The sequence below is a fragment of the Furipterus horrens genome, unplaced genomic scaffold, assembly GCF_987537825.1.
Source record: "Furipterus horrens unplaced genomic scaffold, mFurHor1.1.pri manual_scaffold_5, whole genome shotgun sequence".
Taxonomy (NCBI): Eukaryota; Metazoa; Chordata; class Mammalia; order Chiroptera; family Furipteridae; genus Furipterus; species Furipterus horrens.
The window spans coordinates 118,738,313-118,764,442 of NW_028327175.1; the positions used below are offsets into that span (position 1 = coordinate 118,738,313).

Sequence of the window (26,130 nt, forward strand, 5' to 3'; positions counted from 1 at the left end):
GCCTCTAATCAGCTCGGTCATCGGGCCCTGGCCTGACAGAGGACAGTTAGGCAGGGCTGCCTGGAGTTGTGTCCGTTTGATCTGTGGTGGAGACCACAGGACCGGGGGACGGATGTGGAGACAGGGACCCTGTGGGGGCGGTTGTTGGTGAGACCGGCTGAAGATGTCTCTTGGAACTCAGTCTGGGCCTTGAGCAGGGACCCTCCTGAGCACCACCACCACGATCAGGTTTCAAGGACGAGGGTCCACAGGGCTGCAGAGGAGCCTTGGTCCCTGAGAGGCCAGTAGGACATGGGGCAAGGGCAAGGGTCAGAGCCTGGGGGTTGAAGATTTCAGGGCAGGGAGACTGCAAGAGTGGGGTCCCTCTGTAGCCCAAGGCTCACTGCCCAGCTGGAAAGCTCTCCCTGTGAGGCGCTCCCCACCTCTGCCCATACAGCACCTGATCCTGTCAGGAGCCCTGGCAAATTCTTCTTCCTATGCGGTCAGATGAGGGTGCCCCAGCATACGAAGGATACCACACGGACCTGGCGGCCATGAAGAACTTTTTATGTGTGGACCTGCCCGAGTGGGGGGACCACAGGACACCCGTGGAGCAGGTGTTCAGGAGGGGACCCTGCAGCCCCAGTGTGTTGACTGTCATCACCCAGCTTTACCACCCTCTTATGAGGAGGAACCGATTCTGGTTGACATCCAAATTGTTTCTTAAATAAGTTAATATTTATTCTGTCCTCCTTCCCTTCACTTGAGAAGCTGAATTTTCTGCATCAGATTATTGCATTGTTTATCCTGAATTTATAAAAGAAAATGAAACAAGGGGCCTCAGCGGGAACGGCTCCTCCCAGACCCCAGGACGGCCATGGGAGGCATGGGGCTCTGGGCGCTGGGCCTTACTGCTTGGCTCCCACTCCCTGGTAATTCGGTGTTTCACAGAGACCAGAGTCAATGGGTGTTCTGGACGAAATGGTGGGGAGGGGGCCTAGAAGGGGAGGTGGAGAGACAGCAATGCGGGTGTTGGGACAAATGGATGGGAGCTCAGACTGTGAGCAATGGTGAAGCATGGCTGTGGGGGCCCTGGGACCGAGCTGCCACCCTCGAGGGCACAAGGGGCCCCAAGTGTGTATTCCCTATAAAAATAAGTGGATGTGAAGATGGGGATCTGCTGGGTGGCCTCTGCCTTTCTCCTCTCGGCCACTTTCTAGTCCTTTTCCCATGAACACAGCTCTCTCATCAAGGGCCTCAGACCAGGCTGCCAGCACCGTCTCAGACCACAGCGGCTGACTCGGAAAAATCCAAACCTGAATTGATGGGCAGAGGCCCACAGTCCAAGGAGTTATCCTTGTTGCTCTTTGCCCAGAATAGCATCTACCTCCCTCTCCCTGGGCGACTGTCCTTCTGGTGCCTCTGCCCAAGGTGGGGCCCGAAATGGGGTCCATGCATGGTCCCGCCTGAGGCCACCACCCTATCGAGTATACCCCATCCCTAGTGCCAAGCCTGTGTGGCATCCTGCCCCAGCTACACAGGTTCATTCACACAGTTACCCGGTGTAGGACTAACTGAGAGGGACCCTGCTTTCTTTGGGGGGCTCTGGGGGACTTTGAGGTATAGCCCCTGCCCCTTCTCTGGGGGGTTGCTGGAGAGCACAGAAGACTCTGTTTTGTGGGGTTCAGCAGGTAATGTGACCCCCAAGGAAGCTCTGGGTTCCTGGGCCACTCTGTGACCACCGTCCAAGAACAGTTCCCCGCTGGGGTCTGGGTCCAGTGGCTCAAAGGCAAAGCTGGGGATGGTCAGGTGCTCTGCACGGCAGGGAACCTGGCCCCATCGCTCTCCCTTGGCGGCAGGGTCTACCCCCATGCCCTCCATAGGCTCACAGGATGGGGTTCTCCGCCGCAGGGTCGTACTGCCACCCTCTGCTGCAGGGGGCCAGGCTGCACCCTCATCCTCTGTGGGGGGTTCTACAGAGATGCATGGGGGGCTCATCTTCTTCTTCCTGCGTGCCCCCGGGGCTGGCTCAGCCTCCAGGGCCTGGGCCTTCACCTCTCCAGTCTCTGAGCGGCTGTCCCCTCTGCCCTGCTCCACTGAGGGCTGCCGGTGCTGGTCCACCCTGCTGGGCTGGTCCAGGAGGCCCTGGGTGTCCACACCATAGAGCCTGCGCACGTCTGGCTCACCACCCACCACCCTGTGGACTTCAGGCAAGGGGCTTCGGGCCGAGCTGGTGATGTGGCTGACCTCCTCGTCGGCTGGGTCTGGGGCCTCTGCCTCCTCTCCACCTGTGGCCGGCAGCCGACTGGAGATAGAGCACTGTCCAAAGGTGTGCTTTCGGGTACGGACACTGGTGGGCCTCGGGGAGTAGGGTGGGGACTGGAGGGAGTCCCCCAGGGACGCATGCCTTGAGGTGGTCTTCCCGCCAGGCTCCCCCAAGCTCAGGGTGCAGTCTGCAAGGCTGTCAACCTGTGTTTCCTGGGAGCTGGTGGGCAGGGCCTCCTGCAAGGGCACGGGGTCAGGTAAGACTAGGCAGAACCCAGCCAGCAGCCAGCGTCACATGGACCCCTCCCCGCTTGGGTCAGAGCAGACACTCAATCCCCTGAGGGTGGGACCCCGGGTGAGATGGGGCTGAGAGAACCTCTGGGATGGACGTCACAGCCCCACCCACACCAACCCGGGGACCACCCTGCATGCGGGTGCCAACCATCCATGCAGGTCACAATGGGGAGGGGCCATGAGGAGTGGAGGGCTGGAGCCTGAGTGAGGAGAGCCTGGAAACCCTGCTGAGCGCAGGGTGAGGCTGAGGCAGCCTTGTGCACCGCCGGCCCAGCGCGGCGCCCTGAGGATGGGGTGTGTGGTCTGTGGGTGGAGGTGATGCCCACAGGAACCGTTGCTAGGGGTGCTGTGAAGGACTAAGGCCTCTGCCCAAGGAGGGGGTGTGGTCCTTCCTGGTGGCTGGGAACTCTGTCATCACAGGCTCCAGTGACAAAGCACCCCCCTTCCTCAGTGTCCTGGTCACTCATCCTTTAATGGGGAAAGGAAACCCGCTCAGGCCCTGCAGGGAGCTTCTCCTACCTGTCTGCAGAGCAGGCAGCTAAGGCTGGGGGAGTGAGCTGCGCCCCGAGGGGGCAGGGTGAGGAGGGTGTTGCTGCCCCTGGCAGGGGAGGACGAAGTTGACGAGACCTGGAGGGAGGCGCAGGACTCCACAGGAGGTGAGTGCTCAAAGGTGACCAAGCCTGGGGCAGGAAGGTGTCTAAACCAGGCAGCTGTCGCCTGCCTGGAGTCCTCCCACCCACCTGAGTCCTCCTGCCTATGTCCTCCCACCTGCCCAAGCCCTCCAGCTGCCTGCACCAGTCATACCGGAGGAGGTGGTGCCCGTGTAGGTCTCCATTTCCACCTCCTGCAGTGGGTGGGTGTGCGGGGTTGAGGCAGGTGCCACGGGCCGGAACATGTAGCTGTCGTTGGGCAGCGAGAGCATCCTGGACACCGACACCTTCCGAGCCACCAGGAGGCTGGGGGCGCTGGGCCCAGGGCCTGGGCTCTGCAGGGCGCCGGGCTGGGGACAAGCGGGGGACCCCCGTGCCAGCTCCAGCTCCAGCTCGGCATCCAGCTCGGCGTCCTCGCGGGCCTCCTTGTTGCTCTCCTCCAGGTGCTTCATGAGCACGGCCACCACCACGTTGACCAGCACAAACTGGGCCACCAGCACGAAGGTCACGAAGTAGATGGGCGAGATGGCCGGCAGGTAGGTGAGGCAGTGCTTATCCTCCCGGGCGCACTCCCGCAGAGTGTCCTGTGGGCGCGCAGGCAGCTGCAGGACGGGGCCGGCTCGCCCCACCTCTCCTCCCATCTGGCTCGGGCAGGTACCTTCATGATCCCGTTCCAGTTGTCCCCCGTGGACACACGGAACAGCGTGAGGAAGGCCATGCCGAAGTTGGAGAAGGTGGCGTGCCTGCTCAGGCCCTCACATGGGTTGTCCTCACTGCACTCTGCAGGGTAGAGACCCCCCCCGGTCAGCCACGCTGCTGGGGGCAGGGCAGGTGCTGGTCTGGGAAGCCCCGAGACACACCATGGGCCCTGCTCCTCCCCCAGGGAAGCCAGGCTCGTCTGCGCACTGGGACCTTGCCTAATTCGTGCATCTCTGCCAGGTGGGCACCCGCAGGAGGCACATGGGGGCATGCCTCTTCAAAACAGGGTGGGATGGCTTCCTTCTCCTTGGCACGGGGGCTGCCCGATGCCCTGCCTGTTCTAGATCTAGACAGGCCAAGCCCTTGGTGCCAGCTGGCTCTGGCTAGGCACCATGAGAGGGCACTGACTGCTCCCCTCTCGGATCAGCACACCCTCAGGCCTCAGTGGGGTAATGTGGCCACCCTGGAGCGTGAGGCTGGGCCAGGGGCGAGGAGTCAGGTCTGGGGCATTCATTGCTGGGTCCCAGGAGCCCCCTCCTCTAAACAGACCCCAAACTGACCACTACCTCAGCCACCTCACAGATAGGCCCACTGGTGGCTCCTGAAAACCACTGAGCAGTCAGTAACACCAAGTGTGCAGAAGACCCTGGCAGGAAAGGGAGGGGTACCCTACAGGAAGTGGGCTGCCAGAAGGTCCCCTCCTGCCCCCTGCTCAGACTGGCCAGGGGGATTTAAGGAAATCCTTGGTGACAATTAAAAAGAACAAGCTGCAGCATTTGTCCCCCGGGGGCCACATGCAGATTAGGGAGATGTGTGTGTGTGTGTCTGCATTCGAATTCTTGCTCAGCCTTACGTGTGGCTCTGCTTTCCTCACTGGGAAAGGTATGCATGTTTGTGTCCACGTGCATGTCTGGGTGTGTATGTGTGTGTGTTCACAAATGTGGTACCACACTTGTGTGTGTGCGTAGATACTCCTGTTTGTGCCTGCTGTCACATTCGCCTTGTGTGGTGAAGGGTGGAGGGAGCAGGGGCCCTCTCAGTCTGGATGGTGTCCCGAGCTGTCTGCAGGCCACGCGTGTGTGGGTGAGGCTGCACCTTCCTGGACCCCACTCACCAAGCCTCCCAAACAGCTCCACTCCCAGGGCAGCATAGATAAAAAACAGGAGCATGAAAAGTAGGCCGAGGTTCCCTACCTACACAGGAGAGAAGCAGAACCAGGTCAGGCCTCAATCCTGCCTGCTGTGCACTGTGCCTGGTGCCCCACCAGCCACCCTCACCCCATGTTCCTTCCAGGCAGGAGGTCAGGTTCCCAGGGAAGCCTTGAAGCCTCGTTCTTAACCCACCCCACTGGCCCTGGAGCTCCCATGGCATCTAGGGGCTCCCTGTCCTGCGTGGTGCTCAAGGCCTCTCCTTAGCTCCTCACACCCACTCTGCACTCAGGACCACCCCTGCTTCCAGCACCTCTGCTCCCCTGGGCCGAGGCGGCCTCCCAAGGCTTTGACAGACTCTGTGTAGGGCTTCCAGCCTCGGGGTCCCCATGGGAAAAGGCCAAATCCAAGTTCTGTAGGCCAAGTGACCTCTGCCTGAGGCTCTACCCTGAACCTCACAGCCCCAGCATCCCAGCACTTCTTCACATACCTCCCATGGCCCTGACTCTGGGACATGGCCAGCCCTGGCTTCCCTCCCCTCCTGTTACTTCCACAGACACCAGGCAGGCACAAAGGCCCCCAGGGACTGTAACTCAGACAAGGCTGAGGAATGCTGTTTAGGACATGAATGGGGGTTGGCTGAAGGAGGGAGCACACGGAGGGCTGGTGGATGCATGGTGGGACGAGTGTGTGGACAGACAGGCACATGGGTGAGCAGGTGGTTGAGAGATATGGTGCTCGGTGGACACACAGCTGTGGGGGCGAGTGGCTGGTTGGGTAACGGACAGATGGACACATGGGTGGATGGATGGATGACTGAAAGGGTTAGAACCATGGACAGATGGACACGTGGCTGAACAGGCTGGGTTGGCAGAAGAACTAAATACAGATGAGGCAAAGGTTTCTTCTAGCTCAAGCGGCCACAAAGGATCAGGGTAGGGGCTGTGGATGTAGGAAGTGAGGACAGGGGGCCTGAGTTAGCTCTAAAGAGGAGAGCGGTCTTCAGCCAACACCTGAACTTTGGGCATGATCCTAGGAACTCAGATAAGCCCACCTTGGCTATGTTTTTTGCCCTCTGCCCATACCCCACTGCATACAGCACTGGACTAGGGGAGGCGGGCACTGGTTCTCAGCCTTCCCGGAGGGACCGAGGCCCAGAAGGCAGAGAGCCATCTCCCTCCCAGCACAGCCATTATTCCCTGCACAGGGAGGGGTGGTAAATGTGGTGATCACAGGTGCAGATGAGCACTAGAATGAATGGATGAGTGACCGTGAATGAGACCCTCCCTGCAGCCTTGTCTTCTTGGTGGCGTCTGTAGTGCCCACCCTGGGGCAGCTGTCCAGCTACCTGGGGCAGGGCTTGAACCACTGTGTCCAGCAGGGCTCGCATGCCTGTGGCCATCTTGAGCAGCTTCAGCACTAGGGCCAAGAGCTGAGTGTTAGAGCAGCTGGGGGCCTGGGCCAGTCTGACCCCCCCAGATTGGGCCTCAGGACCACCCCCATCCCTTACATTCCTGAGGCCTTGGGGCAAGGGGTAGCCCCGGGGTCCCCTTTGGGTGTCTACCTCTGGCGATGCGCAGCACGCGCATGATGCGGATGATGGTGGGGTTGATGGGCAGCGCTGCGCTCATCTCGATCTCCTCCAGCGTGATGCCCATGATGGACAGCAGCACGATGGCCAGGTCCAGCTGGTTCCACCTGGGTGGCCAGGCGGGCTCAGTGCCGCGCTGCCTCCCCTCCCCACCCGCAGCCCTTTAGGGCAAGAGGAGTCCGCTCCGTCACCCTGGGAGCCCCCTGGTGTGACTCTGGGAGTTACCCTGTTATCACTCTGGAGACACCCTAGTGTCACCCACAGACATGTCCTGGTGTTGCCCATGGGGTGGTGCATCCTATGCCTCTGCTCAGCACGGTCACCTTTGCAGACAGGAGGCTGGGACCATTGGAGGGGAGGGCGGTGGCTCTCACCTGCCCCCTTCCTCAAGAGCCTATGGGTCCTTTTGGGTGCCAGGGAGCCCCACCCCATATACCTGTCCTTGAAGAATCTCCGGAACCCAAATGCCACCAGCTTCAGCACAGCCTCAAAGATGAAGACAATGGTGAACACGTAGTTGCAATACTTGAGGGCCTCGTCCAGTGACTGGGGGCAGAGTAGCAGGCTGTGGAGGCTACCCTGCCTCTCCTCCACCCCCCACCATGGCACTAGGCACTCCAGCGCCTGGGTCCTGGTCGCCCTGCCCCACCTCTCTCCTGTACCAATCTGAGTGTCTCCAGGCAGAGGACAGGTCTCTTTGAAGCTCAGCTGTTGAGCACTTACTGTATATGCGCTTGCTTGCGCCCGGTCTGGAAGGCATCACCTTGACTGACCCTTGCAGCATCTCCCGAACAATGCTCAGGTGGGAGGCAAGGGCCCCTTAGCGCCCAGGCTCCTGGCCCTGCCTTAACAAGGCCCCACCCACAGCCTGTGGCAGGGGCCAGCCCATGCTAGCCAGACACAAAACCGGAGTAGGTTCAGACTCAAAGGCTCTGATATCGAGACCCTTCCCTTTCCATGGTGGGGGACGGGAGGGGGACTGCCCTTTCTGTAATGAAACGATGTCAATGCAGATGTAATTGGAGCAACATAAAAAGCTGACCGTTTATGCCCACCTCTCTCCTGTCAGCCCTTTCTGTCTGGCTTTTTCCTGGATTGTGAAACCCACAGCCCAAGAAGCTGGACTCAGGGACCTTTCAACAGCCAGTTTCAGGATGGAGCCACTCATGGGGTGGGGAGGGCCCTCCAGGGCAGGTGGCCCTGAGAGTTTCAACTGATGTTACAAGAAGGAGGACTCTGTTCAAACCACACCCTGCAAACCCCAGTGAGGGCTCACCCAGGGCTGCAGAAGTAAGAGCCCGCCAGTTCTTGGGGTAGCACCTCCTGATCCAGGCCACCCACCGGGTGCTGGACCTCAGCCACGGCCCTCCTGGGGCTGAACCCCCACACTGGTCCTGGAGGCAGGGTGGGCAGGGTTTCGCACCCGAGCCCCACCTTGGGCTGGTTGTAGTGCTCCATGGACATGGTGATGACGTTGACCCCGATGATGAAGGTGATGAAAAGGTCGAGGTAGTGGCTGGTGCACAGCGAGTGGATGGAGCGGCGGGTGGACGAGTAGTCTGCGTAGTAGGGCCGGCGCTGGGCCTCTGCAGGGAGAGGGCGCCTGTGACCAGGGCTAGATGGTGGGGGTGGGGCTGGGGCTGGGGGAGAGCCCAGGCTCAGATGGGAGGGGTTGTCAGGAGGGTGGAGGAGGAAATTTCTCTTAGGAAGTGGTGTCCAGTCCAGGTAAGAAGTAGCTCCCTGTGAATCTGGCTCCTGTTGCTGGATGGACAACTCAGGGTGGGAGGGGTGAGTGGGCCTCAGGGGCAGGCCATCCACCACGCCCTGTGGCTTCTGGGGCCCTGGCCTGAGGGCTGGGCCAGGGGTGGCCTGGAAGCTGAGACTCCACCTGGCCCTACCCTGGGGCGCTGCTCAGACTCTGCCCAGACTCTGCCCTGCCAAGGGCTCCCAGGCTCGGGACTTTGGGGTACTCTTTGGGGATGGCAACAGGGTTCAGAGACACCTAGAGGAGGGGCAGGCAGATGGGAGCTTTCTCCCCTCCCTCCGTCTCCGAGTCTGGGCATGAGCTGTCCTCTGGCCACCAGGCCCAGGGTCCCTTCAGTTCTAGTCGTCTAAGAGGTCAATGACCGCTGCCTCTTGTCTGGGCTTTGCCAGGCTTCTGGTCCCTCTGATGGCCATCACCTGGCGATCATGCATTCGCCAACTGGACTGTCTGCACTAAACATTCTCCCTGCAGTAACCCTTTCGGGCATCTCAGTGCCCCCTGAGTTCCCCCTGGGTGAGGACATAGCTGCCACCACTGCACATGAAGACCTGCCTCAGCCACAGAATCATGCATGGTTGGGGGCCGGGGGTCAGAGGTGTGGCTGCCCCAGGGCCTTGGACAGCAAGGCCAACAGGACTGACCAAGACCTGGGACCCTTGTGCTCCTGGGTCTGGCATGCAGTCACTAAAGAGGTTGGTTCAGATCGCGCGGCCCAAGGGGCCGGCAGTCAGCAGGACGAAGCCAGCACTAAAGACGTGGAGCAGCCACAGGCCGACAGGCATCTCAGAGCATGGCAGGGAAGCACACAAGCTGGGCAGAGGGATACACAGGAGGTTGCAGGCAGTGGCGTGGACACCAGGCAGGCGAGTGGACAACCCTTCCTCCCACTGATGCCTGGCGCCCAAACCCTGGCCGTCCCACGCCCATCCTGCAGCAGACCCCAGTGGGCCTGGCATCCACCTGCGATGTCTGCCCTTCCACATGGCAGTGGCAGAGGGGCGGAGGCCAGGCCAGACTGCAGTCCCGTGCAGAGGCTGGCAAAAGCACGGGGCTTAGACATGCAGGGTGGGGGGCAGGTACCTGGGCTGGGCAAAGTGCCTGGAAAGACAAGGAGATGGTTTGAGCTGGCCACGGTGGGCAGGACACTCAGTGGCCCCCTCCTGCAGAAAGCCCTCCTTGCTCTCAAGCTGGGTAGGGCCTCCCTAAGTCCCTCTCTCTGTCTCAGCTTTGCTTATTCCTGCCCCCTGGTGTAAGGGCTCATGTGAGATGAGAACTGGGAGTCTCATCATCTCCTGTGCCACTCGGGAGGGGCGCCTGCCTCTTGCTGCAGCTGCCCTCCTCTGCCTGGCCCTTCCTTGAGGGCCTGGCCACCATGCAGTCCCAGGCAAAGCGGGCAGACTGCAGAGCCATTCAGTGAGGCCAGGGCTGGGAGGCTGAGGGGAGGAGGGCCAGGTAGAGGGCTTCAGGTGCCCACTGCACACAAGTGCAAGGGAGACCCAGCCTCAAAGCCCACTGCTCGGACCGCCCCTGCTGCCTTGCTGGCCCGCCGCCCTACCACAGGCACATAGGTACCGACCCACCACCTCCACCAGGAGCGCCTTACTCCTCCGTTTCCTCTCTAGGCGTCGCTGCCGCTTCTCCTCACGCCGCCGCGCCTCCTCGGCCTCCTGGTGCTGCCGGCACTTGTGGAAGTTCTCTACCACGACACCCACGAACATGTTGAGCACAAAGAAGCTGACGATGAGCAGGAAGGAGATGAAGTAGAGTAGCATCCAGGGGTTGTGGTTAGGCACCGGCTGCAACACATGAGGATGCGTGGGTCCCCACTGCCCAAGGGTCCTGCCCAGGGACAGCCACGCACCCCAGGCTGCAGAGTCAGAGAGGGGGCCCACGACATGGAACTCCCCAGGAGTTCTGAGAGATCAGAGATGGCATCTTGGAGGAGGTTCCCTAAGATGATCCAAAGGACGGCCAAAGGGTCTGCTTGGAGGGCCAGGGCTACCCACAGCCTGCCCGCACCTGCTGGTCTATGCCCACGGCGTCCAGCCCGTCGTACATGATGTTCACCCAGCCGTCCTTGGAGGACAGCACAAACAGGGACATCAGCGCCTGCGGGCCACACCAAGAGTGGTTACTCCTTACCACGGGCCCTGCCTCCTATCCTGGAGACCCCCACAGGGCTCCCACACAGATCTGCCCGTGGCACCACAGCCCTGCAGTCCTGCCATTCTCTTCCTTCAGGAGAGTAGGGTGAGGCCACGGAGGACCACCTGGGGTGCAGACCTCAGGGCACTCCAGGGAAGGTCCTGCCCTAACCCGATCCTTTCCCCTCCCCTCCTGGCCTCGCCCTCACCCCACCCACCTGGCCTAGGTTGTCGAAGTTGTACTTGCGCCGCACCCAGCGATAGTGGGCAGCCCGGCACTCCGCCCTGGTGGATATGTTCCTGGTATCAGCGCCCTCGCAGTAGTAGAACTTTCCCTTGAAGAGCTGACAGGGCAGCCGGTCACCCAGAAGGCCGACCTTGTGCCCCCCAGTCCACCAACCCCTACAAGGGGCCTCCCGGGGCAACAGGGTGAGGGGCGAGGCTGGGCCTTTCTGGTGTTGCCCAGTGGCTGTTGACCACAGACCACTGACTCTGGAACAGGACACCCATGAAGAAGCAGGGCTGCCCACCTGCACCCCCAGGATGCCGAAGATGATGAAGAAGGCACAGCAGATGAGGACGATGTTGCCAATGGGCCTGAGGGATGATATCAGGGTCTCCACCACCAGCTTGAGGCCAGGAGCACGACTGATGACCCTTCATGGGGCAAAGGGGCCTGCTGTTGGGCACAGGTCATGTGAAGACCTCACCAAATCCCAGCTCCCCTTCACCTCATCTGTCTTTGTCCCCTTGCCTGGCCTAGCTCCATCCCCCCAGCCCCCGACCACCTCAGAGGCCGGAGCGTCCGCAGCAGGCGCAACACACGCAGGATGCCCAGGATCTTGGCACCGCCAGCGGAGGCCATGGCCACGATGATGTCGACCAGGGACACAAGGACCAGTAGCCCATCCAGCACATTCCAGCTGCTCTGCAGGTAGGCGTGTTCACCCGAGACCAGGCCTAGGGCCACCACCTGTCCAGGTGCAGAGGAGGAGGAGCCCAGGTCTGAGGTACTGCAGCAGATGGGGTAGGGGACAGGGGCACGGCAGGTGGGAGCTGCTGGGCGGGGCGGGGGTTGTAAGGCCAGAGGACAGAGCCTGGGTCTCTCCCGAATATGCTGGTACCTTCACCATCATCTCAGCCACGAAGATTGCCGTGAAGATGTAGTTGGAGATGCTGAGGAAGACGCGCTCCTGCAGGGACAGGGTGGTGGGAGGGGCCAGCTGCACCTAAGAGACCCTGCCCCCTCTCCCCCAAGAAGAAGGGGGCCTCACGGTGCTTCCCGGGTCAATATCCGGCCTCTCCAGGGCAATGGTGATACAGTTGAGGAAGATGAAAACCAGGACAATGTGATCGAACATCTTATGAGCGATGATTTTCTGGCAGGAGGCGCGGAACCTGGGGGCCGAGGGTACTGGGTGAGGGGTCAGGGCACAGTCCTGCCGAAGTTCTTGCTTCGTCTCAGTGCCCAGAGGGCAGGTGGGAGAGCCGGAGGCCTGGGGGGCTCACTGCCTGGCAGGCAACTCGAGGACCCAAAAGGTCAGTGTTTCTCCCACCCGGGCACCGCTTACCTGTTCTGTGGGGAGAAAAGGTACAGCGCCCAGGACTCATGGCTGCGACACCACCCAGGCTGATAGGGCTCCAGCACCTTGCGCAGGCGTGAGCAACAGCTCTGAGGAGAAGGGGCAGATCCTCAGGCCCATCCCAAACTCTCCCAGCCCTGTCCTTCCACCCCTGGGGTCCCAGCTGTCCCAGCTCATCCTCCCCACACGCACTGATTGAGTGACCCATGCTGGGAGTCCACGAGCCCAGGTGAAGGGGCATGGGTGTTCTCAGGTTTCCACCCAGAGAGCCCCCCCCCACCCGCCCCCACCTGTGGAGCTGCCCTGGGCAATGGAATGAGTGCCTCACAGAGAAGGTGGCCCTGCCCTCCTCTCCTCCCCCTCAGAGACCCACCTATGGCTGAAAACTCAGGGCTCAGAATGGCCCTCAGGTGGAGGTGGGGGCCGACCCTAGGGCCAAGCCTGCTCCTGATCTCCCGAGGATCAGCTGAGACCTATCAACAGGGTCAAGTCCCTCTCAGCTTGTCCACTTCCTCCCCTTTCTCTTGAGACTGCCCCCCACCTCCATGCCTAATGTTCAGGGTCTGCTCTGGGAACAGGCCCATGACAGGCGGGAGCCATGGGCCCCGAAGCCCACTCACATCCTCCATGTCATCGTCAAACTCGGCCAGGTCCTCCTTGTGGCTGTCTATACGCAGGAAGAACTCGTTGGGCAAGGCCAGCATCTGCCCATTGCAGTCATGGAGCTTGGTGGGCAGCAGAGTGGCTGGCCGCAGGGGCGGCACGTCCCGTGTGCTGTGGTGGTCCAGGGACTCGGCACGCCGCAGTGGGGTGGCACGTGTGCAGGGCAACGCCCCCACCCCGGGCCGACCATCCTCGGCCTCCTCGTCCGTGCTGCCCTTGCCCTCACCAGACAGCAGGGACTCCCGCTCCCCGCACTGGCTCCGGCGCTTGAGGCTGGGCGCACGACCCAGGCTGTTCCAGCTTGAGCGCCGGCTGCTCCAGGCGCTGTTGGAGCCCCAGTGGGCACAGGGTGAGCTGCGCAGGCTGGACTGCAGGGGAGGGGGAAGGAGAGAGGGGGGCCAGTTCCCCAAGTACCCCTAAGCATCCCAGGCTCCAGGGCACCCAGCCACAGGGGCCTTTCCCACCGGGGCACCCCATGTGTGGGATTTACACATGAATCACCACCATCCCTAATACCCGTGAATGGTATTTATACATGCAGACCACCCTGCTAGGGAGAGGCTAGCATCACCGCTATTCCAGGGGGATGTCTGAGTTGCAGAGGAGGTTAACAATGAGCAGAAAGTCCAGCCAGCAAGTGTTACTGGGCGGGCCTCTTGCTGCGCTGGAGCTCGCAGCTGTGCTGGCAGGAGGACCAGAGGGCAGGCGCAGGCCATCAGCAGGCCTGGAACCAGCCACAGACCATCCCCAGACACCGCCCCCGCTGACCTTGATCTTTGGGGTGGGGACCCAAATCAGTTTCTGAGTGGCAGACTATGGCCTTGTAAAAAGAAGTTTGGCCACGGTCTTAGGGGTCTTAGGAGATAAATCGACTTCAACAGAGGGACCTTACCTGGCTGTGCCCATCCTCCTGTCAGTGTTCATGTCACCTCCTGGGTCTAGCACAGGCTGAGGTTTAATCCTGCTAAACTGTCCCTGCCCACCTCCCTTGTGGCTGCAATGCATGTTGTTGCTGGGTCGCCTGGCCCACCCCAGGCTCACTTGGGCAGATCCTCCTGTTACCCATGGGAAGATTTCCTGTGTTCTAATCCCACACCACTTCTCTTGCTAGCGTGTCTTGCTCTGCCCAGCCCTCTGGGCCCTTCTGAAAAGCCATGTTGGCTGTGTCCCTGGGGACGGATGGCATTTCCAGGTTTCTCTGGAAAGTCCCCATGGGACACTGTTGATCCTGACACATGAGACCTTCCCCTGGGCCTCCATCATGTTTTGTATGATATTTTTGTACCTTTTTGCTGTCTCTTTTCTGTTTTTCCTTCTGATCTATGCTCTGCCACCTTTTATATTTTATTGCAACTTGGAAGATAAACTTCCTGCCTGACATTTTACCAGAGAAAAAAGATCAAACATCTATTTCCATGTCTGGTCCCTACACGCTTCCCATAAGCATAGCAACTCCGTTCCGTTTACAGAAATCAGAGCACTCGGGGCCAGGGACTCATGGGGATACGATACGGGGGGGGGGGGGGCGTGCGCGCGTGTGGGGTGTGTGGGACCCTCACTCATCTTTGGGGAAGGCTACAAGAAGCTGGGTGCATGGAGCCTGAAGGTGCCCTGAGGCTGGGGCAGGAGACAGTACCTACCGGAGACTTCTGGTCCCCCAGCTGGGGGTCCATGGAGCTGCTGCTGCCACGCCGTGACTCCAGCAGACCATGGGCCGTATCCAGGTTTGGGGAGCTCTTGGGGGTGGTAATGGGTGTTGCCGCTGTGTGCATGATGACAGGAGGGGACAGGCTGCCTTGGCCCTCCAGGTGCCCGTTGGGGGTCAGGGCCAGGGAGTACATCTTCATCTCTGGGGAAGGGGGGGGGGCACTTGTGCCTACAGGGCTCTCAGGATGGGAAATCCGTCAACCCAGGACTCACCCACAGGAGTCCCCTCTCTGCCAGGTCAGGGCAGGCATCACCCCCTTCATCCCTGCCCCCATCACCCCCCAACACACCTGTGGCCCTGAAGTCTCTGAACTTTTCAAAATCCTCCTCCAGGCGGGTGGATGTCTTGTCTTCATCTGTATCAGATCTGTTGGCGTCGCCCTGTGTCCCGCCGAGCAGAAGGCAAGAGTGAGGCTCCCCTTGGGTGGGAGCCATCTGTGCCAAGCACCCCCCTGTGGAGCTTCCGACAGGGAGGCTGGGCTGGTATGCAGGTGGGTGTGACGAAAGGCCCAGCGGACAAGATGAGAGAAGGTTGGAGGTCTCTCCATGTCAGTCTGTGCAGAAGCCCCACCCACCATGCCGGGACCCTACCTCCTGGAAGTTCCCCTCACCTCTGCCTGGAAGCCCTCCACCAGGATGGCCACCAGCAGGTTGAAGAGCACGTAGTTGCCGAAGGTCATCAGGGCCACGAAGTAGAGGGCAGCCCAGGAGGAGGTGGAGGCCATGCCGTTGTAGAGGACGACGTTCCAGTCCTCCTGGGTGAGGATCTGGAGGAGGAGGGCAGCAAGGAAGAGCGGCGCCTGAGACCCGAGGGCAGGGATGCCATGGTGGGGAGAGGCGGGGCAGTGAGGGTTAGCCCACCTTGGAAATGCTGGCAACTCCTCAGGAGAGGAGGAGCTCTGCCCCAGCAAGTGCACATGCCCGCCGCCCCCAGGGGATGAAATGCTGCCCCTACTGTTGCCAGCAGCTCAACTGCTCTAGCCTTGCACAGGCCAAGACAAATACTTGAGCAGGGCTGTGGCTTGCCTTTGGCCATAGTTACATCAGGGACAGTCCCCACCCACGCTTTACCTGGAACACGGTGACAATGGCCCACAGCAAAGAGTCAAAGTTCTTTCTGTCGGGGACCGTGTCTCCAGTGTCCGTCTTTAGACTGAACTTGCAGCCAAAGAGGTGCATGCCCAGGATGCTGAGGGTGAGAGGCAGGGGTGTGGTGAGTGGGGAGAGGAGGGACATAGGGGAGCCACTCTGCCGGGTCTCCTTCAGACCCAGAAGCTGCTCATCTATGCTTTCCCCCGCTGAGCACCACGCTTCCCGGCCTCCCAGTGCGGTGGGAAGACCAAGGCCAGGGGAGGAAGGGCCAGTCAGAGGCCACTCTGGCTCCAGGCCGTGACTGGGCCCTGGGACGCCTGTCTCACTCTGCCTGTCTGGGCTGACCGCCACCCCAGCCTCTCCCTGAGGCCCGAGTCATGGCCAGGCTGGCACAGCAGGTGCTCAACAGATGAACTCCAGCCTGGCTGCCGCCACCCTTCTCCAGCCCTCGCTCAGTCCCCTATCTGTCGTCTGGAGGTCCATCCTGGCCCCCCACTAAGCTGTGAGCTCATGAGAGCAGGGCCCAGCCTGGGGTCCCACATGCCTCACCCTGCACATGGGAGGCACCCACTCAGCTCTGTTAGGATGAAGGACCCAGCACCTGAGCTTCTGCAGAAACTCTGAGGCTCCTGGCTACCCCCGGAGCCTAGGGCCCTGAAATCAGAGTGGCGGGAAGGGGTCCTCCTCTGTGGGGGGCCCACCTGAAGATGAAGATGAAGAGCATGAGCAGCATACAGAAAGTGGCCACGTTGTCCATGGTCTTCATGAGCACTACCAGCTGGCGCCGCAGAGCCGGCATGAAGCGCACCAGCTTCAGCACCCGCAGCAGCCGGAAGGTCCGCAGCACTGACAAGCCCCCATCTGCCTGCCCAATGATCTCCCAGACACTGTGGGCCAGGCCAAGGGTCAGGAGGCGCTGTTCTCCAACTGTGGATCCCTGCACCCACCGTGACTCCGAACTTCCTCTTCTCAGGAGCAGGAAAGTCAGCCTCAGAGCCACGGTGGCCTGCACTCAACCCCATGATGAGCAGCAGGTCTGGCTACATCAAGGTGCCCGGGGGGGCTGAGGGGCTGAGGCAACATCTCCAAAGCCACCTAACCAGCTGTCATCCCTGGCTCTGGCCCGAACAGGAGCTCCTCAGTCAAGGGCTTTCCTGTCCTGCACCTTCCACAGCCATGCCTGGCCTGGCCGTTCTTGCTCAAACCCCTCTCTGTTAGGGCAGGGCCTCCTTGACTCCCAAGGGCCCCACTTCCTCTTGGAGAAGGAACGTCCCCCAGATCCTGCCGCTGCTTCCTGTGTGGATTTTGCTGAAGTGGACACCCTGGAGGGGAGCTGGCCTTCCTCGCAAAGGCTCAGCTCTAAGCAGAGGCCAGCCAGGAGGCTGACGGGCCACAGAACACCCACTCAGGGAAGAGCTCCAACAGATTCTAGACACATGCAGCCGACCTGTGTGCTCCACAGTACCCGCACGGAGGGACTTGGCCCCAGGGAGGGTACCCAACCTGACATCCCACCTCCGTGGCCCGCCAGACAACGCTGCCAGCAGTGCCTTTCCTGACTGGGGCTCTGCTCTCTGACACTGGAGCCTCCAGGAACCCGAGGCCTGGGTGGGAGAAGGGGACCTACCTGATGACCACAATGATACTGTCAAAAATGTTGTAGGGGTTCCGGATGTAGCCCAGCGGGCCGCAGGCCAGCAGCTTCAGCAGCATCTCCAGGGCAAACATACTAGTGAACACGATGTTGCTGATCTCCAGGGCATTGGTCAGCTCATCCGGCTGTGGGCAGCAGAGGGACGGTCAGGGCAGAAGGGTCCCTGCCCCCACTGACAGGGAGCAGGTGAGGCTGCGTCAGGGAACCAAAGGCCCAGAGGCTAAGGCAGGGCCGCAGGAGCCTAATTGGCTGCGTCTGAAGGAGGAGGCTAGGCCCCAGGCATGTCCCCTCCAGCTGGGTCCTGGCCCGTCTGGCCTCTCCACCGTCACTGTCCCTGACTTCCCCAGGCCTGTCTGAGCACTGGGGCCCTAGAAATTCCCTGTGCCCCAAAGCACAGGCCGTGGTACTAGGGCCTAGAGCATCTGGGCGTCCAGGATGGGGGTTCTTGGGGCACAGACACTAAGGGTGGTGCCTCTGAAAGCTGCCCTGGTCTCTGGAGACCTCACCCTTCCTTGCTGGTAGAAGGCCCCAGAGGCTTATCCTTACTGGGGACATTCTAACCTGCCTGTGTGCACCAGCATGTGTGTGCACATGTGCTCGTGTGCACATGCCTGTGTATGCACCAGTGCCCTGTGTCCATGCATTCCTACAAACACACTGCACACGTGATAGGTATGCATATGTCCACATCTGCACGGGTAAGCCTTGCATGTGTATATATGTGGACATGCATGACCGTGTGTGCCTGTGTGTGTACACATGTGGCAGAGACTCTTCCACATCAGAGGGCTCTTGATGTCTGGTGCTGTCCCTGCCCTGGACCTCACCCTCACTAAAAGGACGTCCCACCTAGGGCCTTCTTTTGGCTGACACTGCTTGTTTTCCCCTAAACTGCTCCGGGATGAGAAAAATGGTTTAACTGACTTGAAAAGACCAACAGGTACGATGTGAGGAAGTAGATTTGATCATTAAAGGTGAATCGGCCTTGGTCCTGAGAGGATACCATCTCCCTGCCAGACCCAGCTGCTGTCCCTCCCCTCTGTGGCCCTGTCCAGGGCCAGTGTGCAGGGTCTACAGCGTCTGGGTGCTTGGGGGGGGGGGGCAGGCGCCATCCCACAGCACCTCCCCCCGGGGCCATTCTACATCACCACCTTTTCTGGCCCCCAAGAGGCAGCCAGCAGGTGCTGCCAGTAGGTCTGGCTCAGGTATGGGGGGCCTCTCTCTGCAAGAACTGGGCTTGGGGTCCCCTCCTGAGAAGAGCCACCAGATGACCTGGTAAACACCCTCAGCCCCTGCTGCCTCTGGGTCTGTGGTGGTCTCAATCCCCTACCCCAGACGGAGAGAAACTCGAGGCAGAAGCCATGGCGTCTCTGTGTTCAACACTCAGCAGAGACCAGCGCCAGGAGGAGACATGAGCATTTGCTGAGAAACTGATAAAAATCATCTGGCTGCATCACCCTTGCCCCCAACCCCTACAGCCCCACTGTGGGTCCACGAGAGGCTGAAACCTTGAGGACACACGCAAGGAGTGTGCTCCCCAGGGGTCATGACAATAGCTCCGACTCACACTGAGGGCAAGTGTCCCTGCGCCCACCTACCTGCTCGTGGTACTCGATGCCCATGCTCAGTGTGTTGGTGAGGATGGCCACCATGATGCCACGGTTGAAGTACTTGCTGTCCACGATCCTGCGCAGCTTGCCACTGACGGTAGCCCACACGCGGACAAGCCCGCCACGCTTGCCAGAGGCCACGTGCTGCTGTACCCGCCTTTGCGCACCGCCCTGGGCTGGTGCGTCCGCTGTTGGCGTTGGCTGTGTGGGGTCACGGTGGTCCCCGTGCCGCACGTCCTGCGTGAACTCATAGACCATGTTGCCATCTGAGTCTCCGCTCTCTGAGTCGCTGAACTCAAACGCAGGGTCTCCCAGGGCACTGGCACAGTATGGACAGTCCTTCAGCTCGCAGGTCAGCGTGCCCGACTGAGGGCTGGGCAGGGGGCAGGGCACACTCAGGCCCGAGAGGCGGCTGGGGGCCTGGCCCAGTCCTGAGGGGTGAAGGCAGGATCAGGCCACTTAGCAGTCAACCTGGGAGTGCCTGGGCCCCATGCCACGTGGAGGCTGCTGTAGGGTGAACAGTGCACACCTGGGCATACTCATACCTAGGAGCACACACACCCCTGGACACACTCACATGCACATCTAGCCACGCACGTCTATACCTAGGGACACACACATACACCTGGCACACTCATGCACACCCTATATAGGTGTGCTCCGTTCACATACAGGAGCAGGGACACAGAGAGGCAGAACAGCTCATCTGTCCTAGGGCCACACCATCCAAAAATGTAACGTGAGCTACTTCCTAGCAGCCATGTCAAATAGGTGAAATTAACTTCAACGCTGCATGTGACATGACACATGTCGACCATTACCATTCTGACGTGGATCAGACATGAGAATGACCAAGGAGTACTCTGTACCGCTTCCTCGTGTTCAGTTTCTGGGACCTGGGTACACATCGTACCCAAAGCTCTGGCTTAGACTCACTACTGCTCAAGAGCCCATGAGGCTGGGGCTGCTTAATGGGTAGTGCAGGGCTAAAAGCAGGTGTGCCGTGACACACACTATGGCCATGGCACACACGATGGCCTTGGCACATACCCCTACCTGTGCCAGGTGCACCGTGGTCTAGACACGACCACACCACCTGGGAGGGCCTCACAATCTGCACGGGGCCCAGTGTCTCTTTCATCCACAAGTCTGAGGTGGGTGAAGCAGAGGCCCCAGGTGGGAGAATGGTGAGGGGCACCTGGGCCCCTTCCCTAACCCTTAGAGGCACTGTAACCTTAGCTCCTCGCCATCCCTCTGCCTCAGTATCCCCACGCAGAAGGGGGCCCCTTCCCTCTTCCAAGACAACAAAAAAGGTTAGGGTGCAGGGCCTCCCTGGAAGGCACACAGGTGGGGACATCCCTGGGTCCCATCTCACTCTCAGCAGAACGAGGCTAGGGTCCTTACCATATTCCCCAACCAAATGCTGGATCTTCTCGTAGGGGTCATGGCTGCTCAGGTTGAGGGAGCTGTGCCCTCCAGCTCCTGGTGGCTTACTGGCTCGCTTCCCCTTGGGCCCAGGGCTGGCACCACCTTTGCTGCTACCACCCGCTGAGGGCAGGATGGTGGGGTAATTCATGGCGCCCAGCCCCATGGCCAGCTTGAGGCCAGTGGCAGGAGCTGTAGCTTGTACCACCTGGGACCTCCCCTGAGGCCCTTCCACATGGCAGTCTGCATGGTACACGCTATGTACTGACTCGGTGTCGAGTGGTCCAGGGTTGGGCAAGGGTGGTGAGGGCTGCGCTCTAGCCCGTACCAGCCTCGTGTCTCCGGTGCCCGGCTCGGGGCCGGGCCGGCGTGGGCTGCCGTGGCTGAAGTGGTAGTGGTGATGGTGGTGGTGGTGGTGGTGGTAGACCAGATGGTGAATGGAGGATGCATGTCTGCCTGCCTGCCGCGGCTTGTGCCCGGGGCCCTGACTGTGTAGGGTGCTGCTGGGGTCCACCTTCTTGCACCAGCGGCCCTGCCAGCGCGCATAGAGGCGCAGGCCACGCCGCTTGACTTTGCGGCAGATGTGGCCCACGTACTTGAGCAGCTCCTCGTAGCAGCTGCCCGGCTCTGAGTAGCTGGCCAGTGTGCTGTCGTCGGACAGGTAGCGGGCGCGCTGCTCCTGCATCAGCTGGTTCTCCCGTTGCTTCGTCTCTGAGAACTGGGTAGCGATCACCACCAGGCACAGGTTGATCATGAAGAAGGAGCCCACCTGTGGCGGGCAGGTGATGTTGAGCCTTCCAACAGCCCATCCAGGAGCTTCGCTCACCAGGCTGTGTGCCCCAGGGAACTGGGGAAGAGGGGACACGGAGACCCATCTGCCCCAGAGGCCGGACCAGTGGCTGTGGTTTCTACATAGCAGTGATCAAGTCCCTAATGAGAGAAACACTGGGGCCTACTGTGCACCGCCCATTCCAGGGTCCAAGGGTATGGCTTTGAGTGTGGCTAGTGGGAGCGCCCCATGATGGTGGCGTCCCTGCTGTTTTGATGCTGAGTCCAGTGTCTGGAACAGCCGGCACATAGTAGGTGCTTCTCATCTATTTGTGGACAGATGGAGGACACATGGGGAGACCCTTCTTCCCAACATCTGTGAGGCTTGCCCCCTCCTCCTCAGGTCTGTCCTTGATGAGACGCTCTCGACTGTGGCCACCCTGACCTTTCCAGTAGGGCCTTCCTCTGTGACACGGTCACCAGGTGAGACTGTCCTCTGCTCATGATGATTATCTGAGACATGGATGGATGTCTGCCTGTTCTGCTCACTACTGGGTCTTCACAGACCCTGCCTGGGTCAAGTGAGGGACACCCCTGGGGCCACGTACACTGTGGAGGGCAATGACAGGGAGGTCATGTGCAGAGTTCTGATTCTTCTGCAACCTCTAGACAGGACCTGGTCATGGGAGGGCCTGGCGTGCTCTCTGAGGTCTCCTGGAATTGCACTCTCCCCTATCACCCACACTGGCTTCTGTCCTCCCACACCTTCCCAGTTCCTGCCACTGGGGGCCTGAGCGGAAGCCCTGCACCCCACATGGGCCCTCACCTGCCTGCCCAGCAGCCCAGGACAGCCATGGGTCTCTGCTACCCCTGTCTTGTAGTTTACCCAATGCTGTGACCCATGAGGGAAAGCAAAGTCTGGGATGGCGCATGTTGGGGGCACAAGCAAGCTCATGAATGGACCCTGGGGGCCAGGACGACATCTACTAAGGAGCTTATGGATCCAAGATTAGCTGTCACAACTCAGAGGCACTCAACCCACCAACGCCCATGGCCCTGAAAACCTTGCCCTGTGTACTTGGACATGCCCAACGCCCCGTACTCACGATAATGAGCAGAATGAAGTAGATGAAGTTGTAGAAGGAGTGGGCGTCCATGACATAGTACATGATGTCCACCCAGCCTTCCAGTGTGATCACCTGTGTAGGGGGCAGGTGGCTAGACACACAGATGGCCCTGGGAGGGTGGTGCTGGTAGTGTGGCCGGCCTGTGTCCCCTCGGGGTCCTGCTGTGTGGCTGGTGGGGCAAGTAAGCCCCGCCTGGGCACCGCCCCTCCCCATGGCCCTTCGTGCTCCATACCCAACATGATGGGGAAACAAAGGCCACAGGCCACACAGCCTAGAGCAAAAGCCCACCTGGAAGATGGCAATCCAGGCATAGCCAATGTTGTCAAAGTTGATGGCACCATTGTGGGGGTTGGAGTCGCCGGAGCGGCAGATGTTATAGTACTGGTTCCAGTTGATGCAGGCATTACGGCCAGTGCTGCCCACACCCTCGGCCTGTGGTTGCGCATAGGCCTCCCAGCCAAGCGTGCACTCCACGCGCAGCTCACGGCGGCTGGGGATGTGCGAGCACTTCTGCATCCCGTTGTCTCGGTGTGAGGAGCAGATGAAGGGGTTTTCGTCGCCCTCCTCTGTCTGGTAGTATGGCCGCAGGAAGGTAAGGTTGTTGTTCCTGGAGGTGGGAGGTCAAGAGGGGGGCACAGGGACACAGAGAGAGGGGGGAAAAGGGAAAGGAGGGTGAGGGAGAGACAGTGGAGGATACAAATAAACAGTGAGTGAAAGACAGGCAGGAAGATAGATACAGAGACAGAGAGACGAACAAAATGAGAGACTAAAGCAGACATAACAAAGATAAGAGCCAGAGACCCAGGAACCAGAACCCTAGGCCCAAGCTAGAGGTATTCCAGGGTGGCCCCCCTGGGGGTGGTGCGAAAAGGGAGGTGCCTGCTGGGGGCAGGCTGCTCAGAAGAGCCTGTCGGGGGGCATGACTTGCTGGTGGGTGTGGCCTCGCACCTGGCGAAGGTGCTGTCCAGGAAGCAGCGATTGCGCAGCAGGCCGGCCCACAGCTGGACGCCCACAATGCCAAAGATGAAGAAGACAAAGAAGCAGAGCAGGAGCACATTACCCAGCATGGGCAAGGTGTCCAGCAGCAGTGTTACCAGGATACGCATGCCTGCAAGTGGCAGGGTAGGAGTCAGCACAGGGACCTTCTGGGGTGTCCCCTGGGCCCCCAGTCCCTCCCAAGCCATCCCTCTGTACACAAATGGGTAGTGTAGCTATGCAGAGAACATGCACCTGGTGCCTACATGTCCAGCAGACACCGAGGGACTATGGTGCCTCTGGGTCAGGCCCACACCAAGGGGAGCAAAGCTGCTGGCCAGGAGGGTTACAGGACAGGTGTAATCCTTTTCCTTTTGAATGATGGCCAGAATCATGCCCCACTCAGGCCCCAGGACTGACCATGAGCCCAGCGGCCCCAGCTCCGTCGTAGGGGCAGCAGACTAAGGGACACCCAGGAACTTGGGCTTTGGTCTGCCCCATGCTTGGGAGCCTAGGGGCCTTGCAGCGAGTATGGGGTTGGGGAGCAGAGTCTTTCCATCCCTGTGTGAATCACGATGGAGCAGAGCCCTGCACTGGAGGGAGGCAGGATGGGGTGGGGGTTCCCATAGCACAACCCTGACCCACCTGCCCTTTGGTAGAGTTGATGGCCCCAGGGGGAGAAAGCACCTACCCTGGGGGTATGTAACTTCTCTGCAAGGGCTGTAAGACAAGACCTAACAACCTGGGCTTGGGTGCTGAGGCCACCACAGGCCATCAGAAGGCTGTGTACACAGCTACATGGTACACACAGACGCCCCCCGACGTATACACACACAACCTCACAGTCACATGGGCACTGAATTCAGCCACAGCGCTAACTACTCCGAAGACAGAAAAATCCCAAACAATCCCATGTGGGCAGATGACTATTGTGAGGGCAGGCCATCTTCCCAACAAACAGCCATGTGACTTCCCAGAAGCGTCTCCAAGCTTCCTGGATGGGCCAAAGCAGCCACCAGGGCCTGTGCACCCCCCCCCCACCCAGTATCACCCTAAATGCTGTGCAGATGAGGAGTCTGCACTTCAGAGTGGCCAGGATCCTTCACAGCCTGCCTATCACACCCCAACTTGGCCCAGGTCTGTTCTCTCCTTCCCAGTGGCAAATGCTCAGGGACCACAGTCCCTCCTCCAGTGCTGGGGCCACAGTGTCCAGAAGCCATATGGGCAATGTGGCATCCTGGTCCTGTGTCCCAGCAGGCCCTGGAGAGCTCGCAGCAGGGCCGGCAAGACACAAAGGCCTGCTCCATGCCGGGGAGGGATGGTCACTTACTGGGCACACGGTTGATGGCGCGGAGGGGCCTCAGCACACGTACTGTTCGGATGGCTGAGAGGCTCACGTTATGTCCGTCCAGAGAGTACTCCATCATGCTGGGGGAGGGGCAGAGAGAGGGAGGCTCAGGTGGTGGGCAGGCGACCACACACGCTAGAGAGCTGGTCCCCAAGTTGTGCACCGAGCCAGACTGGATCCTGAGGCAGGAGGAGCATGACCGAGTCACCACTGGGTGCTCCCTAGGCCTCCTGAAGATCCATGTCCATCCCACCATCGCTGCTGCTGGCCTGGGGATCCCCAGGAGAAGTGTCCATCCCTGACACAGGCCACACTGGCTTCCCACCTCCAGCCACCTCCCAGACCAGGCTGCACCTGGACCCCTCTAGAATGCACCTGTTTCATCCCTCTTCCTGAGGACCCAGGGCCACCTGTGGAGCCTGAGGAAGTAGGGTTCCTGGCTAGGCTTGGTCAGGCAAGGGGCTACTTCAGATGCTATAGCCCCAGGCCAACCCTGGTGTAACAGAGCTGGGCCATGTAGCATAGAGCTGTACCCCGCCATGACAATGAAGAAGTCCAGCCGGTTCCATGTGTCACCCAGGTAGCACTTCTGCCCAAACAGCCCCAGAGCGACCATCTTAATGACCATCTCCACCGCGAAGAAAGCGAAGATGAAGTCGTCGAAGGCCTGGCAACGGAAGACCCTGAAAGTGGGACCTATGCCTTCCACACCCAGGGAGGGGGGTGTCCCTAAGGGTCATTCATGGCAAGCCAGCCAGCCCAGCCCCCACCTGCCCAGGCCCTCACCTCCAGGATGCTGCAGCGCTCTGAGTGGCACTTGATGTCCTCGCAAGGCCGGAACATGCCCAGGGTGACACAGTTGAGCATGATGACCAGCATGCTGACGTGTTCGAACCATGTGGGACAGGCAGTTAAGGGCCGATGCAGGAGGCTGGTAGACGGCCACGGGAAGCAGGAGGGGAGGCTGGACCCCCCCCGCCCCCACCCCACCGCAATGCTGCCAGGGTGCCAAGCCCTCCACGCCCCTGCACCTGCCCTATCATTTGGGTGTTAAGGGACAGAACCCTGACATCAACCCTGTGTTCAGAGGAGAAACTAAGGCAGAGTGAGACCCTAGATGGAGGCTGGAGGCTACCTGCTGCCCTCCCCCAGGTTTCTCCCAACTATAGAGACCTAAACTAAGGTCGCACACACCGATGAGCATCTCATAGGTGCTGCCCAGCCTGGACTCCAGCAAGTGCTGCAGGTGCCCACAGACTGTGAGGGGGACTCCAGCGCCCCCTGCCCATGGCCAGTGGACCCCCTGTGTGACTCCAACAGACAGAAAGCCCCAACTATGGTGATGGGGGAGGAGGATATGAACTTTGGGTCAGTTCAGTGACTGGGTCTGGAGGATGTGCAGCTCTACTGTGTGCTTGGATAAAGGGTAATGGGACATGGATGAAGGACAAGTGGGGGAGGACCTACACCCTCCTGCCCTCCACCAGCCAGTTGATCCTGGGAGCAAAAGCTGCCTGGAGGGTCACATCCAGAAGCCCCTTCCTGCTGGCAGGAGGGTGACCAGCCCAGGATGGGACCTCAGGGTCCGACATACTGTGTACCCAGCACAGGTGCCTCAGTCACCCTCTGGGGTCACTGGCCCT

At 60.4% G+C, this 26,130-nt stretch overlaps 1 protein-coding gene across 2 annotated transcripts; it reads right to left on the bottom strand.

Moving 5' to 3' along the window:
* Positions 1–1,160: 1,160 nt before the first annotated feature.
* On the bottom strand, positions 1,161–25,366 carry LOC150009509 (voltage-dependent T-type calcium channel subunit alpha-1H-like). Of its 2 annotated transcripts, XM_090277332.1 has the most exons (33): positions 25,274–25,366; positions 25,021–25,154; positions 24,470–24,567; positions 23,113–23,272; positions 22,453–22,771; positions 22,144–22,236; positions 20,249–21,038; positions 18,833–19,275; positions 17,208–17,359; positions 16,282–16,467; positions 15,560–15,677; positions 15,100–15,255; positions 14,779–14,869; positions 14,422–14,630; positions 12,739–13,149; positions 12,107–12,207; positions 11,810–11,933; positions 11,660–11,728; positions 11,324–11,508; positions 11,066–11,192; positions 10,754–10,879; positions 10,411–10,500; positions 9,995–10,187; positions 9,472–9,489; positions 8,061–8,212; positions 7,063–7,172; positions 6,600–6,733; positions 6,384–6,454; positions 5,002–5,080; positions 3,847–3,968; positions 3,343–3,772; positions 3,058–3,218; positions 1,161–2,481 (listed from the first exon to the last, which is right to left on the bottom strand). In XM_090277332.1, the coding sequence occupies exons 1-33, from the start codon at positions 25,364–25,366 to the stop codon at positions 1,513–1,515; spliced, it is 6,714 nt and encodes a 2,237-aa protein (XP_090133458.1). In that variant the 3' UTR covers positions 1,161–1,512. The 2 variants fall into 2 exon arrangements, with proteins under 2 accessions (XP_090133458.1, XP_090133457.1); XM_090277331.1 differs by lacking the exons at positions 9,472–9,489; positions 22,453–22,771; positions 23,113–23,272; ... (1 more) ...; positions 25,021–25,154; positions 25,274–25,366 and having other exon boundaries at positions 22,144–22,230.
* Between the last annotated feature and the right edge of the window lie 764 nt (positions 25,367–26,130).

Excerpts from the sequence above, each read along its gene's own strand:
- LOC150009509 (XM_090277332.1), bottom strand. The coding sequence starts at position 25,366 with ATGCTGGTCATCATGCTCAACTGTGTCACCCTGGGCATGTTCCGGCCT. Across the intron at positions 21,039-22,143 it reads ACTTCATTCTGCTCATTATC|GTGGGCTCCTTCTTCATGAT; the intron begins GTGAGTACGGGG and ends TGCCCGCCACAG. Across the intron at positions 11,509-11,659 it reads TGGCTGAGATGATGGTGAAG|GTGGTGGCCCTAGGCCTGGT; the intron begins GTACCAGCATAT and ends GCACCTGGACAG.